This window comes from Cantharellus anzutake (genome assembly GCF_015039405.1).
Source record: "Cantharellus anzutake strain C23 chromosome Unknown EI90scaffold_83, whole genome shotgun sequence".
In the NCBI taxonomy this organism is placed as follows: Eukaryota; Fungi; Basidiomycota; class Agaricomycetes; order Cantharellales; family Hydnaceae; genus Cantharellus; species Cantharellus anzutake.
The window spans coordinates 165,094-183,050 of NW_024067033.1; the positions used below are offsets into that span (position 1 = coordinate 165,094).

Genomic DNA, 17,957 nt, shown 5'->3' on the forward strand with positions numbered 1-17,957 from the left:
ATATTCGCCATTTGCTCATACTTGCGCGCGATAGTCTGGCTTGGATTCACGATTTGTTTTGTTCTGAACCCGTTGCCTATGTTCGCAAGATCATCAAGGTATTGGTTTTTGAAGAAATTCTTGACATTGTTCGTCTCTGGTCTCGTCCCTGTCGAGGTAGGCATCCTCTTGTTGGGAATTAGCCTACAGACATGCTGAATGTAATGGGGTGTCCATCTTCTAAGTTTTCAGGCAAGCAGAAACGTCACTACTCCCAATGCTAATCAGCTCTGATCCATACTTTCGCAGACTTCTGGCTCGGTGACCAATTCTGCAGTCTTACATTCTCCCTTGCTTCCCTCTGGACCCTTGCATGTTCAGTCCACAATGACTGGGCTCCCGATAGCTATGAAAAATGCGGACTTGCGCATCATTGGCAGACGCCGTTTGTTTTGAGCTGCATGCCGTCGTTGATACGTTTTGTTCAATGCCTAAAACGTTATTCCGACAGCGGACTTCGCATGCACATGATCAATGTCAGTCTGACTCCATCGTAGCAGTGCCTGGTCTTCTAATGTGAGTACCCTCAGGGCGGAAAATATCTATCGAGTGTGATGTACTATGTTTTCTACTACCTGTGGAGGCACAACGGCGCAAAAATCGGAGACACTGCCTTCATTCTGCTTTGCCTTAGTGGATCAGTCATGTCACTCTACACATCGGCATGGGTACAGTTTATCGCTGGTTTTACATTTCGTCAAGCTCTCTGATCTGAATGTCACGTTCCCTAGGACCTGCTTGTAGATTGGTCCTTACTTGATCCGATGGCGGAGTACAGGTTCCTCCGCACCGAGCTCTTATACAGGGACTATATTCCGGTGCGCCACCAGGCCCCGCTATGGTAACTTGCTCACGTTTCGTCGGACAGCGTTATTATTTTGCAATCGTGAGCACTAAGGCAGTATCATTACTGGATATGTCCTGATGGTAGTTGCTAGGTATCCAACGTGCTTATTCGTTTTATTTGGTTCTCTTACTTTCTGGTGCCTTCGGGGCTGAACATCACGCCGAGAACGTTCATTGCCGCGTTTCTCGAAATCCTTCGCAGGGCCCACTGGAATATCTGTGCGTCCCTGGTGCCCCATCTGTCTGAATTTGTAAACTTGACATTTTGACACATGAAGACCGTCTGGAAAACGAACAGCTGGGTAACATGGACCAGTACCGGGCAACGCGGGAGATTCCACTGCCGTACACCTTCCAAGATGAAGGCGAGGACGACAATCGAGCCTCGACTGGTTTGAAAAAGGCCTTCTCGGGACGCCTACGGGACTTCAATCTCCCATCTGTGCGTTTACCGCAGATGAATACAGGGCACATCCACGAGGTTCCATAAGACAAGCTTGTGTGAACTAACTCTTCGCTTTGCGGACGTTGCGTGTGTAGATTGGGCATTTGTGTTAAGTGACCGAAGCATGCAACTAGTCATCACAAGCCGTGCCGTGACCACTCACCCAAATATCATGTGTAACCACAAGAGCTTTATGACGGCGTCTACTCTCTCTCTCTGCAGACCCACATGTTCCTCTGAAACTGTTCGTATGCGCTATAAAAATACTCTTTGTAAATACAGATTCTTAAAACGTCTGAGATATTAGGGACTTAGATTTGACCCGATTTCCAGCCGTTCTGGATAATCACAAGACCCGCCTGAACAACAAATGTTTTATACTATACTGAGTGTAACACGCTACTTTACAACCGCTATCCTGATATTTCTGACTTTCCATTGTCTTGCTTTGTTTGATTTAATATAATATAATTTCGATGCTATCTGTTCTGCGCGGCTGGGCCCACCCGAACAGGGCATTTTCAACAGGGGGGCCCCTACCACCACACGCTATGATGTAAGCTGTGATCAATGGTTGAGCTTGTAAGGAATTTGCTCCCAGGTTCTTTTCGCTGCTTCGCAATTCTTAGATATGTTGTGTATTACCTAATTTTCGATAGTGACACCCTCTGATTGTACTTCGGAGACACCAAAGGCGAAGCTGAAACTTTGTGGATCTCTGCAATTATCATCTCAATCTTGGCGGAGGTCATGAACGGAACAACTGAATCATAATTTATCTACCTGGTCCTTCACAAACTGGGAGTCACCCATGCTGCGTCGCCATGCCCTAGTCCGCTCTTGTATCGGTTCAGAGCTGAAGGATGTGGCGGTTCAGACTCGTACCCAGTCGGAGGAGCTCCGTATGAAGCTATTTCGCGTAAGGAACGAAAACAGCCCATAAACTAATCCTGAGGGCTCAATGGTATGGGGGAAACTCTTTTGGTGGCAGCAGATCTTCTCTCATTGAGTTCTGAAGAGGTGGGATGAGGAAGGTCTGTGGATCGATCTGAGTGAAATAGCACTTACGAGGGTTGCAATGGGTAGAGTCCAAACAAATAATACCACGAGATTCAGAGGTACAAAAAAATGACCAGGAGTAGGAACCAGTGCAATAAACGGGCGGGGTGCAGTGAATAATGGGGCACTGGTTTTCGATTCGGCTTCGACATACGGCTGGGCCATGTCTAATACCGGATCCGGTATCAATAGCAAACCCTAACCAAATGCTTGCGATTTACTGGGCTCAGGGCACCGGTATGATGGATCTTTCTTTCGATCACGTTGAAGGGATTCATAGAAGGTAAGAGGACTGATATCGTCTTCAGGAGACCTCGCATTCGGAAGATTAGGGCCACTAGGCGTCTGCATCTGCACCTGCTGATAAAATAATCTCAGTGGGCAGATCTTCGATGCGAAAGATGAAGCTTACTCTCAGAGGCCCTGTCATGTTGTGAGAAAACTAGCGACGTATAAACGCTAGACAATTACACGTTAACGGTCTAATATGACCAAGAAGTACGATTTCACCTCTGTTCACGATAGTGTAACTGGGGAGAGAAAAAACAGTCGCGACGAGGGGCTTTTAAGCCTACAACGCCGCCTATCAACAAGAAGAATAAAACAGGAATAGTGGACAATCCTAGGTGGCTGATAGGTCTGTGCGCCACTATAGTGGGACGTCGACCTTTTCTCTAATGCATGTCCCTGGTCCCTGTCGAGGTAAGGAAGAACACAGGGCGGTGGAATTTGGGCATACTGAGTGTATGGACTCCGGCGGCTTGCTCAGCCCAAGGCAGGTTGGGCCCGATGCCTCCTAGACGCAAAGTGGACACTCCATTATAGATCCGCCATCAGAGCTGTCGATCTCAGCCTCGAACACATTGACCAGGTTGAAGGGTCCTGAGTGCGACACGATATTTTGGTCACCATCACTACTGAAGCTCCCACTCTCGGAAACAATTTGCGGGCTCCATCTGAGGAAGCAACGTCAAATGAGAACTTGTTGAGTAAACAAACACATCCACTTTGACGGCATCTTTGTGATGCGCGCGTCTATCACGTCTCTATTGGTTCTTCCGGAGGAAAGCCCGGCCCAGACCTCTATTACACCTACTGCAACAATGTCAGGCCATCAGAATCCCGGGAATGTTGTTGTTGGCACCGCTATCGAAAATCCCATCGATCCCATTGATAGTGAGTGAGCTATTTGCAGTGCCTTGGGGGTATTTCGTGTTCCAACCTTCTAACTCCTTATCAGAAGCGATCTCTACTGCCGAAGGATATTCCCATGACACGATCCCCTCCTTCGCTTCGACCTTGGCTTTGCCAGGCTTTTTGCCGGCAGCCACCGAGCCTTCCGCTTTTCCAGAACCAGCCTCGGTCGATGATTTTCTCTTCGAGGTAAGAATAAATTTTACGATACCTTGAACCCTCACTCATCCGAGTTTTAAAGCTCGATGGAGGCATCGAACCGACACTCAAGCCTCCGCTGCCCGATGACATACCTTCTACAACGGCAGTATCGCCAACGCACCACACACGATATAGATCTAGCCTCAAATTCAAACCAGCCCTTCACCTCCTGAGCGGAACTTACTAAACGAGACAACGAAGAGGACGGTGCTCGGTGCAAACGGGTTTTGTTCGATGCGCTGCGCTCAAAACTAATCACTTCAGGAATGCATTTATCTTACCATTCCATTCGTTCCCCAACACACGCTTCAAGATGGACGCTAACCCATATTCATTTCCTTTTTCCTCTGCATGCTACTGCCGCTCCATGATCTTGGGACGAACAGGCTGCACCGATGAATGGACGGACGCACAACTGATGTCCTTGCACCAACATCCCCACCGCTCGATGCAACTCTCACGCCACCCCCAAGCTCCACTCCATTCAATCGTTCCTGAGCTCACCAAACCAGCTAGCTTTTGCCCTCGGCGTCGAGCATCGATCACCCCCACAATGTATGTGATTGTCGACTCCACCGACACACCACTGTGATGAGACCCACTGCATGCTGCTCCAAACCCGTGGTCACTTGAGTCATATTTTTCCTCACCAAATATTACTCTAAGATCACGTAGATTTGATGACCGGCTAGCGAAGGCATCTGTTGGTTTAGATCATTAGACCGTTGCATCACCAGATAGGCTTTAGGTGCGTTACCATAGGTACCCTAGGCAGTTCCGCATGTGCACTCTATCAAATGCATATCCAAGAGCGTACAAGGAAGAGATCTGTGCACTCGCAGCCGATCGTCAATATCGATTAATACTTGGTGAGGAGATTCATTTCGCAGCCGTTCTGCAGGGTCCGCAGGAACCGAATAATCAGAAAATGAGACATCGTGAACTCGACCGACGTTGCGCGGAAATGATGATGTCAGTATATTACGTACATATGCCAAGAATTCTCGCTAGTCGGTTCAGTGGCGTAATAGCTAATAATTTAGTATTGACGTAAGCTCCATCGAGTAAGTCCCATAATGAACATTGTCTGCCACGGGCATAAGTCCATCTAAATTGATGAACGCAATCATCCCTGCTTCTCCCCCGATGCTAACGTGTTCGGCAATGGGAGAACAGGGCTTAAAGTCCAACAAACACGTACGCTTGCATGATGCGGAGAGAGATAAAGCTGGGTTATGCTGAAATTGGGTCGGATAGGTCTTCCCAAATCGAGTTAGCCGAGGTTTCTCAGCTACAACTGAACCGCTCATTCCTAGAATGCATTGGAAGCGCCACGCGAGAAAAGGACTAGTCGTGCGCAGAGCCATGCCACGACATACCGTCGTAACCTTCACTTTTTCGTTTTAGTGTTGTTCGTTCTACTACTTAGTCCATGCACCCCCTTTGGTAAACATATGCCTGAAGCCAGTTCTAGTTGGAAACAAGTCCGGATAGTCGGAGACTGGCCATCGTTTCCGAGCTATGCTTTCGGAGTCAGTGCGCGCATGAACGGTCAGCCTGTTCAGCTTGGACAAATTTCCTTCTGCTTAAAAATGAGCCGAAAATAAGGAGCCCAGTTATATATGAGTGGCACTGAAATACTAGAAGGAACATACGTATCTTGGCCTTTTGCCCCTTCGTTTCTCGTCCTCGTAAGTGCGATCTAATCAAGCGCAAGAAGGAAGTCAAATTTGGTGGTTGCTGCTGCTCCAAGCCCATGGGAACCTCCATCAAACTTAACTGGCCTGCCGAAGAATTTGCAGACTTTACTATACCGTGGGCACTAGACAAGGTTTAGCCTGCATAGTGCTGAGGCAATTTGATACGCATACACCACTAGAGACGAGCCGGCCCATATCGCTGAACGGACACAATCCTGGCATCAGCAGCACGACGACTGTTGAATAAACTTTCGCAAAACGTTCGCACAGACAAAATTCGATATGGCCTCGAGTCCCAGCATTCGGCGAAGAAAGCGCCTGCTGATGCAATGCTTACGACTTTCTTCCTTAAGGACGATGTAAAAGACGTAGAAGATGCAACAGATGGGGCAATTGTGGAGGGCGTTCGGGAAAATGGGTACGGATATAGCTCAAGGATGTCTACCGTTGGACGGTGGCCAAGGCATAGGCACAATTATAGATTGCGGGTGCGATATTGAGGAGGAAGGGGAAAGGATAGTTGTACAATCGATTGATTGGGTGATTGAGTGTTTGTCGCTGCAGGCGGAGAGACGGAGGGAAAGCACGGACTATCACGGATTACGGTAAGTGCACGCCAGGCCAGATAATGTTCTCGAATTTAGTGCGTTGCTGAACGCTACTCTTCGGCCATTCGCGTGGGCGCAATCCAGAGATAAAGATGAGAATCACAGCCAATGCCATCTCTGCCTGTACCGCACACACTGTGGTTCAAGAAGAAAGCACATGGAGAGTTGCGTCGTCTTGTTTGGCGAATTCCGCCTGAGAAGGGGAAGTATGATATAGATGTTAGGTCAGAGTCAGATCGAACGTCATCGGGCTGTGGATACGCAACAGGAGGTTGAGCGACATCCAAGCGACCACATGTGGTTACATGATGGTGCACTGTGGGCCAGAGTAGGGGACGGATACTGAAACGGAGAAGTAGAGGGCGGTGAAGATGAACAGTTCCTGCAGCGAAGTGCAACCACTACTTATCAACCGGGTGACCGTAAACCTGGTCCCATCGTCAATCGAAATTTCCATAATAAGCGGGTACGACATACCAAGGGTTGGCCCGCCGTGTAAATGCAACACGCACTTAGCCGCTTGCATCGTTGGCAAGTTGTGAAACCGCTCCCCGGGAAAATACTTGGCGACCTTTTCGACAAAGCCGTTCGTAGTGTTCATCATGTAGCTGAAAAAAGATTCTGGGAGCAGGCTGACGTCTTCAAAGTCGATCAAGACTATTCTTTCCGACACCACAAGGAAGTTGCCGACTGTGGGATCGGCCTGAATGAAGACGGACTTCTCCATGCGGGCGGTGGCCTAAATTTAGAAGGAGATTTACTCAGCTGTCTGAAAATACGTAGCAAAGTGTAACCGTAACCCTATTCACATATCTCTCAACGGCACCGATGCTTGTGGCGGGCTGGCCCGCCCCCCAATTGGCCAATCGGCACATCGGGCGGAGCGGGGACGCGACGGAGCCAATCCAAGGCATTCGCAACCGAGCAGTAGCCAAGCGCATGCTGACTGGGGTTCGTACATTCCAACCAGGTTCCAATGGTGGGAGCATTGATGAACTCCGAAACCAGGTATGCGACACAGTCGTGGGTGAAGTAGGTGATGACCTTCGGTGCGTCTGGGTCATCTCGTTGCGTCTTGGCCTCGTAGAGGAGCGATGGATCTCCAAACTTGATAAAGTAGTCCCCCCAACGTAGGTCATGGTTAGCGGTGTCGCTTTCGAGAGCCTCGGCGCTAACTGCGACGATTGAACCACAAAATGGGTCAAGGGATTCTGTCGAAGGAGCTTGACCCATTCGTATCCAACTTCTTCGTTTCAGTATCGTCCGTCCCGCTACTCTGGCCCACAGTGCGCCATCGTGTCGTAGTTTGGATGTCGCTCTTCCTCCTGTTGCGTATCCTCAACGCGATGACGTTCGATCCGACTTTAACTTAACATCTCTATATCATACTTTGCGGAATCCGTCAAACAAGACGACGCAAGAGACCACTCTCCATGTGCATTCTTCTTCCAGCGTTCAGTATCAATGGTGCACGCGTCCTTCTCATTCTCCTGAGTCGCCGTGAACCATGAACTGCAGCGTGGGCGGCTTTGGGCAGATGGCGTTGGTTATGATTCTCATCTTTATCCCCCGATTGCGCCCACAAAGAGTAGCGTTCAGTAATGCACCAAATCCGAGAACATTATATTTATCTGATGTGTGCACTAATAGTAATCTGTGATATCTACCCTTTTCTTTTATTCGCGGTCAGACTCACAACTCGAGTACGAACTGTCACGCTACTGTGAGTGAAGGCGAAGCGGAGATGTGTACATCTATACTCCTGAATGTTTCGCACTTGGAATACTACGTGGACTCAGCGGTGCACGCAGCCTCGTCCTGCCCAATTCTCTTCCTCCAGCTCATTTCCGATCGTGTTTCCACCTGCAACGACGAACACTCAATCACCCAATCAATCGATTGTACAACTCTCCTTTTCCCTTCCTCCTCAATATCACACCCGCAATCTATAATTGTGCCTATGCCTTGGCCACCGTCCAACGGTACACATCTTTAAGCTATATCCGTACCCCTCTTCATTCTCTTCCCATCACAATCGAACCCTTTTCGTTTAGGCAGCTGCGTATGTACTCCCCCATTGGCCAACCCGATCTAGATCTAGCCTAAACCAGGCCGAGCGGAACCCACTAAACGAGACAACGAAGAGGACCATAACTCGGTGCAAACGGGTTTGGTTCGATCCCGTTGCTTGCGCTCAAAACTAATCACTTGCTAACCCATATTCATTTCTTTTTTTCCTCTGCATCCTACAGCCGCTCCATGACCTCGGGACGAACAAGCTGCACCGATGAATGGACGGACGCACAAGTGATGTCCCTGCACCCACATCCCCACCGCTCGATGCAGCTCTCACACTGGCCCATGCCACCCCCAGGCTCCATTCAATCATTCCGAAGCTCACCATACCAGCTAACTTTTGCCTTCAGCGTCGAGCGTCGATCATTGTGGGTGATCGTCGTCTCCACTGACACGGCTGCATGCTGCTCCAAACTTATGGTCATTTTTCCTCACCAAATATCGCTCTAAGATCGCGTAGATTCAATGACCGGCTAGCCAAGGCATTTGTTGGTCTAGATCATTAGACCGTTGCATCCACCAGGCAGGCTTTAGGTGCGTAACCATAGGTACTCTAGGCAGTTTCGTATGCAAATACATGTCCATGAGCGTGCAAGGAAGAGGTCTGTGCCCTCACAGCCGATCGTCAATATCGATTAGCACTCGGTGAGGGGGTGCTTCAAGGTCGCTTCGCGGCCGTTCTGCAGGGTACGCAGGAATTGAATAATCAGAGAATGAGATTATCGTGAACTCGACGTTGGGACGACACACGGAAACGATCGATGATGTTAGTGAGTTGACTAATTATGTACATATGCCAAGAATTTTCGCTAGTTGGTTCAAGTGGCGTAATAATTAGCTAAAAAATAATTTAGTATTGGCAGCTGAGCTCTACGCAATATCTCAGACGTTTTAAGAATTCCTATTTACAAGGAGTATCTTCATAGCGCACATGAACTGGTAGTAGATGCAGTTACAAAGCTCGTGGTTACACAGGATAGTCGAGTGGTCATGGCACGGCTTGTGATGACCAGTTGCATGCTTCGGTCAACCAACACATATGCCCAATCTGCACGCGCAACGTCCGCGAAGGGAAGAGTTGATACAAACTCGTCTTACGGAACCTCATGGATGTGCTTTGTATTCATTTGCGGTAAACGCACAGATGGGAGTTTGAAGTCCCATAGGCGTCCTGAGAAGGCCTTTTCAAGCCAGATGAAGCTTGATTGTCGTCCTCGCCTTCGTCTTGGAAGGTGTACAGCAGTGGGATCTCCCGCATTGCCTGGTACTGGTACACCTGAGATGGCAAGCCTTCTTCGCAAGCTTCAATTGCGAAATAAAATATGTGGAAGGCCACAAGAACAAAGTGGCAGATGCACTCTCATGGTACTGCGACTTGTCAACGGATGAGGATCTGCATTTCGATGACTACGTGTTGGCAGACATCCATCTGGACAAAAATGCAGAAGATACTATCCCTGACAGAATCGAGGAATACAAAGAACTGCTGCTAAGCAGTACCCTGAGTAAAAACTCAGAGAGAAAGAGACTCACAGCAATAGGCATGAGAAATACCCTAGAGGAAGCTCTAGGGGGGAGTGCCCAAAATCTGGAAGAAATCATAATTCCAGAAGAGAACCTTCGAAAACAATTCAAAGAGAAAGACCTCATTGAGGCAATAAAATCTGGATACTCACAAAGCCAGATCCACTGGGAAATCCTAGAGAGCCTGGGGAATTTCAAAAACTTCTCCATAAAAGATGGGCTGATAACCCGACTTGGAGAAGGAGGAATGACCCAAATAGTAGTCCCAAAAGGGAACTACGAAAGGAAGTCCATTCGAGGAATAATCCTCGAAAACATCCACGAAACACTTGGACACTTAGGATCCAAGAAAACAGTGGAAACCCTCCATCGACACTTCTGGTGGAAGTCGATGAGGAAGGATACCCACAAGTTCTGCAGGTCTTGCAGAACTTGTCAAACAACAAAGAAAAGCACCAGGAGAAATCCTGGACTGCTTCACCCACTCCCGACCCTGGAGACACCATGGTCATCAATAGCTATGGACTTCACAGGTCCATTCCCAACAAGCTTGGGATATGATTACCTCTGGGTAATCATTTGTAGGTTGACGTCCAACATTCACCTAATTCCAATAAAAACAACAACGAACACACTAGAACTAGCATTCGTATTTCTTTGTGAAGTTGTAAGACTCCATGGTCTACCACACTCAATCATATCAGATCGAGACTCAAAATTCACATCAAAATTTTGGCATGAACTACACCAAATACTCGGTGTGCAGTTGAAATTCACAACTGCATTCCACCCACAAGGTGACAGCCAAGCGGAGAGAATGATACAAAAAGTAGTACAAATACTATGAGCGATGGTTAGACCAGATCAACGCGACTGGGCAGCGAAACTGTCAATGGTGGAATTCGCGATCAATGCGAGCTCGAACACATCGACAGGATTTGCCCCGTTCAAATTAATCTACGGCCATATGCCAAAGATGTGCCTAACAGCACCACTCTCGGACTACCTGGGAGTAAATGACTTCACCCAAAAGGCAAAGGAAAACCTCATGGCAGCACACAACGCGATAATACACAATTGCACTGCTCAAACAATCCAGGTGAATAAGAAAAGACACCCGGACCCGCCTTTGAGAAAAGGCGAGCTTGCATACTTATCCATGGATAAGCTGAACCTACCCAAAGGAAGGGCAGGAAAACTAAAGCCCTTATACATAGGGCCTTACAAAATTCTGGAAACATTTACATTTCCAGAGATGTCAAACTACGTCCTCAAGTTGCCACCACAACTTGAACAACGCGGAATCCACCCAAGATTCCACGTATCCTGGCTCGTACCTCATGAGCCGAATGACCAAGAAATCTTCCCAAATAGGGAAGTAAACATATTCTACGATTTTGGGGAAGACCCCGATTGTGAAGCAGTAGTTCGCGAAATCTTAAACCATGTGTGGGTTCACAACGAACTCTGGTTTAAGGTCAAATGGGAACTAGGGGACACCACATGGGAACCCCTAGGAAATTGCAATGACCTTGTCCACCTGGACGAGTACCTCACATTACAAAATGTAAGGGAACCAGAAAAACTCCCTATCAAAGAAGACAAGGAACTCTCAGCATCACTACGCCCCCAAAAATGGAGGTGGAGGAAGTAAAGCTGAGGGACGATGGCCCACAGCCAAGAGCATGGGAAAGTTCTGGGCGAGTAACTCGCCCAGACAGCCACACCATGTACTAGAGACCACATGGGCCAGGTGAGTAACTCACCTAGACCACGTGAACCACAGGCTCACATGTAAAAGCACACACAACTGTGGCGAATCCCACGCATGCAAGAACGAAAACCCCTCCCACCACCACGAGAAACATAATGACGAAATGTCATTCTCTGGGGGAGGCAACCCTTGGTTCAATCCAAACAAGCCACTGGACATCGAAATACGACAACCCAGTGTAGGAAAAATAGAAGGACCTGAATTTTAACGAATTTTACGAATTTTAATGAATTATTATGACTATACACGATAAATCGAAAGAAAGAAAAATAGCAAAAATACTTCAAGCTTACCATCAACGAGACGGAATTCTCGGGGGAATTTATAGCAAATATTAAACCAAGAATTAGGACAATCGACCAAGATTTGACTATAAAAATAACCAGAGAACCTCCACGGAAACTACTTTCCCACGTCCGCACACGTAGCCAAGGATGGAAGTACCACGGAACAAAGATTTCTCAGGAACTAATGCAAAAGTCAAAGTCGTGTTTATAATAGGAAATGTAGATGTCCCCCAAAAGGAACCAATGAGAGTAATTACAGAGGAAACTACCCATAAACGACGGAGATATGACTAAAACTCCTGCAAAACAAGGACAATGTCTAAAAGGCAAGCGCGAAGATTAAACTAGTAATGACTGAGACAAGCTTGATGGCCCATTAGAAAGGAAGGGATCTAAACTTAATCCTCCCAAAGTTTCATAATAAAAGGATCATGCGTTAATGAGATATCCAATAACGGGAATAGCGACATCAAAAGTCCGAGCTCAGGGAAAAGACGATGTTTGCATAGGATCCATAATTAAAACATACAACGAAATTTACACAGAAATTATTAAAAATGGGGAACTATAGTTATGCAAATTTTCAGCCCAAACGGTCCAGCCGTTGTGAAGTTATACCCATGACGGGAATATAGAAATCCGCATCATGTATAATGACACATGAGGGTGGCGATGCACAGGGAACCGGCCGTTGGAACTGAGATCCGCACTTCAGCAGATCGCAAAGACCAATTTCCGTCCAAATAAGGAAGAGCCCAGTCAAAACAAAGCATGGAAAGTGCAAAACAACCTTAGACCATGAGGGAAAAATCTGAAATAAATCACAGAAGCCCATATGAAAGAAATAAACACCCGCGCATATCATAAATCCTGAACAATTAAACGAAAACGGCTCCCGCATACAAACGACTATGGGAACAACGCACGTGATTACCGAATGTGCGCGCGAATCTTTGCTAACTCAACGAATACCAGGAAATAGGACACAATCTTAGTACCATTGGAAAGGTGGGAATAAATAAAAATTTATGATACCAAGAACGTGAGACAACATCCAGAAATGAATGAGATACAAGGACATGAAGTTAGAAACCTGAAAACGCGTGGGAAGACAGCTTCAAGAGGTCCAGAGTCCTAAATAAAATACATAAAAATATGATATCTTCAAGGACAACCTACTATAACAACCAACAATACATAAGGAGGATTAGGATGTGATAATACAAAGGGGAATCAGGGAATATGAATGAAATTCACGAAAACCACTAAACTACGACAGACCATGGCGGGAATTTTAGGGAACGATGTTCTAATGAAGTGGAGAGCTATAACACATTCGTTTGAGTAATTCTTGACTACTAGCAACTTTTTCTTTCAGTTTTAAACCTGAATAATTCACTCATTTATCATTTCAGTCTCATTTTAACTAAATGTCACTAAATAAAATTGGAATAAATCAGCTGAAGGGCTCAGCACAGCCGTACGCATAATAATGCGAAGTTTGAATTCAGAATCATCGAGTCATAGCAAATTTAAAGGGAATTTGAAATAGGTAACTGCGACAAATACAGTGCAGCCAAGTTCCAATTAACCATTAAAATAGCTTAGGCAAGGGAGGACAATAAGAATTCTAGGCACAGTCTGACCACAGTAGAACTATAGCATGAAAATTTCATTTTTATTCAGTTTGAGAAAAATACACTGTAAATAAATCCTGTAAATAGAAGGTAGAGCGTGAAAAAGGAAGGCGACCCAAGGAGTATAAAAGGGAGACCCTTTCTGCGACTTTTCGCCCCCCTTAGAGAAGTAAGAAAATAGAGTATTATTTTTCTCAAGCATTTCTGGTTGTCACTCCAGTGTGAAAAAGTGATATACAGTTAAGATTGCCACTGTAGTAAAAGGCAGCAATAAAGGAGAGAAATATTAAGTAGATATTTCAACAGGAGAGCTGGTTAACACTCCAGATTTCAAAGTGTAAACACAAAACAGTTATTTTGCTACTGTTAAAACAAGCAATAAAATAAGACAAAAATAAAACAAACTCAAGGGACACTCCAGACACAATCCAAATCCATTAACTGATTAGAATCTTTGAAACTTCACCAAGTAGAAGATTAAATCCAAATTAAAAACAACGCTACACAGAATTACACCTAGACAAATTAAGAAATTTCAATAAAGAAACAGCTCTGCAGGGCTCAGTTTATCTGTAAGTCAATTCCCAGGAACTTTAAAACTAACCCATAAAAATAGAATTAGCCAAAACACTCGGATTGGTACTATATTTACAATAAATAACACTAGTACACTTCCCCATCCTAACTAAAGAACCAGGGAACAGCTTGGTGGTGGTCTCGTTTGAACCTCCCAACTGACCTTCCTTCGTTCTCTCCTTCACCGGGGAGCAAGGCTCCCCGGAACAACAACAACACCAGGCGCAGATAAGCACCATGGACTATATGATGCACACAGCACAAATGAGTGCCGCAAACCAACAAGCATCCGTGTTGCTAACAGGCACCACATACCCCCAGCCTCCTCAGAGGGGTTTCCAACCATACGTGGTGCAAACTGCACCGATGGCGCAACAAGCGCCATTCCAGGGGCAGCATTTGCTCCTGCAGCCCCAGGTATACTCCCCAGGGAACTTCCCTGGCCAGATCAACCCCTGGATTGGCCAATTTGGCCCAGGTCCAACAACACCCCAGCCAAATGCAGGCTGGGAATCAGCTATCGCATCAGCAGTAGCTGCTCAGACAGGTCAGCTCCGTGAGGAGCTGAAAGAGATGAAGTCCCTCGTAGGAGGGAGATGAGGGAGCGACAGCAGCTCCTCGTCCAGACCATCCAAATGGGCACGGTCTGATAACTCGAGGGTGTCAGCAGACACCTGCGACCATTGCGCCCATTGGAGGTGTGAATACAACAGAGTGCGAAGAGATGCCGAGGGCATCTTCGACTCTCTGAAAGACACAGAGAGAGAGGTCGATCTCCAAAAAAGGGAGATCGAATTACTGAAATGCGAGCTCAGAGAGGCACATGCACTGGCAGACCTTGCTGCCAAACCCATTATGACGGGGGCCTCCCAGGTCAGGGGGAGGGGATACAGTTCCGGGCCTCATGAGGTGCGACCCCACATGGGGACTAGTGCACCAAGGGGTGGGGCACCAACTATCCCGCCACCCCATGGGCAGGTGACCCTGTCCGGGTTGCATAAGGGCCCACCCTCAGAAGGGCAAACCCATGTCAAGGGGAAGAGGGAGAGCGGTAGGCAACCAATGGCAGACCCTAAAACAGGGACCACTGCCAGAGGTGGTGGGCCGCTGAGTACCTCAGCACCCTATGGGCAAGCTACCCTGCAGGGAAGTGTCCACATGCTATACAAGACCGCTGAACTCAATGAGTTCGGCAAAATCAAAGCTCCAGTCGACGTAACAATCGACCCCAACTTCCCCATGAGGAGAATAGCGGGGTCAGAAGTGGCGCATGATGCTGCATATGCTTGGTGGACAAGCATGAGTGGGAAAGAATTTGTACACTGGTACAAACAGGCCGAAGCCACCTTCAAAAGTGGCAAGGTACACAGAACCCTTCACAAAAAAGCGAAGGAAACCGAGAAATACTCCTTGGGACTCCCGAGTATTGCAAGACTTGCGGAGGAGTATAATTCCCCGGAGAACAAGGGAAAAATCTCCTGGGAAAGTCTAGGCAAAGCTGCCTATCTAAAGTCCCAGTTTAAACCACTCAGGACTCCTGAGGAACGTGCTGCAAGAACTGCGGAGTGGGAAGCGAAAGCTTCCAAATACCGGGGGGGAGATGCAAGTCTCCGTACTGGACAACCAGCTCAATGACCACCCTTCCCCACAGGAAGAATGGTAGTCCTACTGTACTCCACACCTGAGCCAAGTAGCTCAGGAACACAACAACCCACTCCCACCCAGGGAGCACCCACTTCATCGAGCCCACAGCCTGACAATGTAGCCCAGGCTACATCATTGCATCTGACGCAGCAATCAGATGTCCAGATGAACAACCTGGAGGAAAAACCCTCCTCTGGGGCAATGAGTCCACCCTTGAGGAAAGGGAAAGTGACACGGTAATATGCCATTGAGGTGCCCGTGAAAACACCTTCCCCCAACTTGAGGCCCTGCACACAATACTGTATGCAAGGAACTGCAAGTAACAATTGCAGAAATCTCTACTCCGTCAAAAGACCCACATCCACCACTGCTTGTGTGTAAACACCACTTACACACGAACCCTCACGGAACAAGTGAGGAACACCAAAGACATACAACCTTTGGGCCAAAATTCATTTTCGACAAACTCCACTACTTTTCTCCCTGCGATACCCATGTATTGCCGTTCACTTCAAAGTGACGGCCCACACTCACTTATTCCCTAAACCCTTTCTCTCTCCTTCACCGACATGTACAAAAATTGCCCACTTTAAAGTGGCGACAACAAAACACTCATTGATAATTTCAAACTCAATGTAAATCAATTCTTAAAACTTTATTTTCTTCACCATCAACCTTGTATGCATCGCAAATGCAACGCAAGGGGGGAGAATGTCAGGGCAATAGCCCCGAACCCTGAGCCACATGTAATTAGATACATATAGTCACATGGGTAAGCAGGAACCTCCAGGTAACTGCTTACACACTACCATAAAATACACACACTTGTATCACTTACGGCTCTGTGTGCTGAGCTACCCTGAGACCTCACACCCAACCTCCCCAATTCCCGCTGGTCCATTGATGCTGAAGGCCTGTTAAGGCTGGACAACGGCATTTATGTTCCGGATTCCAATGATCTCCATCTCCGCGTTTTGCGAGACAAACACAACCACCAACTTTCGGACACTTCAGTCAAAACCGGACTCTGGATCTAGTACATCGTGAGTATACCTGGCCAGGCATCCGTAACTTCGTCAAGAGCTACATCTCCTCCTGCACTTCTTGTACCCATGCCAAAGTCCCCCGTCATAAGCCTTATGGCTTGCTCAAACAACTCCCCATCCCTGAACATCCTTGGGACTCCATCTCCATGGATTTCATCGAACAACTACCCTCCTCTTCCGGATTCACTTCCATCTTGGTCATTGTAACGGGTCTATCGCCTAGACTCAAGACAGAGAGAAGGGGGAGGGTGGTAGTGTGTGCAGGTGTGGTTCGTTGGGCCGGGTTTTGGTCCATGGGTGCTACTGAGTCTGCAAAAACCTCAAACAAACACTCACCTACGTCTCTCTTGGACATCAAGGCTGAGTATTATGGTGAGAGGGGTCTTAGACATGAGCAACTAGCTCAGAGGGGGCGTTAGGGTCGTGGATGGCGTCTTTGCCACTTGGATGCAACTTCTGCTTGTCCCTTCACGGGTCTATTCAATACTAACTTGTTATGTACAAGCTGTTATCTATTTTATATGAGTTGGAAATGAAATGAATGGACTGGGGGAATGTGAACGGGCCGTTAGGCAACCGTAAATGATGAATATCCAATTGGGAACAAAGAAACAATAAAAGAAATATGAATGAATGGGGAAAATGTGACAACGGGTCCGAAATGGGAAATGTAAAAGTTAACTCCGCAACGCTTCGCCACAGCGCCCGCCTATCCTCCCGTCAGCAATCTCCTCGTCTCCAGCTTTCCAACGAGCCCCTATTCGTCCCATTTGGTGCAGTACTTCTTGAGATGTGGCCATTGACAGGTGCTGTCAAGACCATGTGAGAGTATACTCCGTGCTGAACCATCCGGATATGGGATTGCCATTCTGGGAAATGCTCCGGGGGTGAAGAAGGGTGGTAGAGCATCACTATCGGGTGGAAAAACGGCTGGGTTGTGAGTGTGGGTATTGAGGTCTGGAGAGGGGGTGAAATTGGCGGCATGGTTGGGGGTGGGAATTTTGCTTGGGGTTGTCGGGAATGATGGGGAAAATATGGAGTGAGTGTATGGAGTGTTGGATAGTGATAGCATAAGTATCGGGAGCGTCAGCGGATATGTACTGCGTGTTGGTGACCAAATTCCGCAGAATCCGACTTTTTGCAGTACACGGAGTTGTCCCCACAACATCGTCATGGACCACCTGTCTAAACAGTGCATTTTCATTCCTACCCACGATACCATCATCTCTCCGGAACTGGCCAAGCTCTTCCTCCTCCATGTGTTCTCCAAGCACGGAGTTCCTTCCCATGTCACCTCCGAC

General features: G+C 47.4%; 4 protein-coding genes across 4 annotated transcripts; 2 read left to right on the plus strand and 2 right to left on the minus strand.

Annotated features, from left to right (window-relative positions):
* Window positions 1-49: 49 nt before the first annotated feature.
* Window positions 50-1,637, plus strand: EI90DRAFT_3081029 (EXS family-domain-containing protein). Its single transcript, XM_039061927.1, has 8 exons — window positions 50-156; window positions 225-231; window positions 289-515; window positions 570-707; window positions 771-857; window positions 908-925; window positions 978-987; window positions 1,076-1,637. The coding sequence occupies exons 1-8, from the start codon at window positions 79-81 to the stop codon at window positions 1,138-1,140; spliced, it is 630 nt and encodes a 209-aa protein (XP_038910291.1). The 5' UTR covers window positions 50-78; the 3' UTR covers window positions 1,141-1,637.
* Window positions 1,638-2,288: 651 nt separating this feature from the next.
* EI90DRAFT_3132029 (uncharacterized protein) lies at window positions 2,289-2,819 on the minus strand (the record flags this gene model as incomplete). The annotated part of the gene is made up of 4 exons (XM_039064448.1): window positions 2,289-2,342; window positions 2,399-2,556; window positions 2,611-2,746; window positions 2,802-2,819. The coding sequence occupies 4 exons, from the start codon at window positions 2,817-2,819 to the stop codon at window positions 2,289-2,291; spliced, it is 366 nt and encodes a 121-aa protein (XP_038910292.1).
* A 673-nt stretch (window positions 2,820-3,492) lies between these two features.
* Window positions 3,493-3,971, plus strand: EI90DRAFT_3132030 (uncharacterized protein; the record flags this gene model as incomplete). The annotated part of the gene is made up of 3 exons (XM_039064449.1): window positions 3,493-3,565; window positions 3,630-3,772; window positions 3,825-3,971. 3 exons carry the CDS (start codon window positions 3,493-3,495, stop codon window positions 3,969-3,971), a joined length of 363 nt encoding a protein of 120 aa, XP_038910293.1.
* Window positions 3,972-4,767: 796 nt separating this feature from the next.
* Window positions 4,768-5,234, minus strand: EI90DRAFT_2611026 (uncharacterized protein). The gene has a single exon (XM_039053328.1). The coding sequence runs from the start codon at window positions 5,149-5,151 to the stop codon at window positions 4,816-4,818; it is 336 nt and encodes a 111-aa protein (XP_038910294.1). The 5' UTR covers window positions 5,152-5,234; the 3' UTR covers window positions 4,768-4,815.
* Between the last annotated feature and the right edge of the window lie 12,723 nt (window positions 5,235-17,957).

What these genes read in the sequence shown, in the direction of transcription:
- EI90DRAFT_2611026 (XM_039053328.1), bottom strand. Translation starts at nt 5,151, where the DNA reads ATGGCTCTGCGCACGACTAGTCCTTTTCTCGCGTGGCGCTTCCAATGC.
- EI90DRAFT_3081029 (XM_039061927.1), top strand. Translation starts at nt 79, where the DNA reads ATGTTCGCAAGATCATCAAGGTATTGGTTTTTGAAGAAATTCTTGACA. An exon ending in TTCGCATGCACATGATCAAT is followed by an intron (nt 516 to 569) that starts GTCAGTCTGACT and finishes GAGTACCCTCAG; the next exon opens with GGCGGAAAATATCTATCGAG. An exon ending in CACTCTACACATCGGCATGG is followed by an intron (nt 708 to 770) that starts GTACAGTTTATC and finishes CACGTTCCCTAG; the next exon opens with GACCTGCTTGTAGATTGGTC.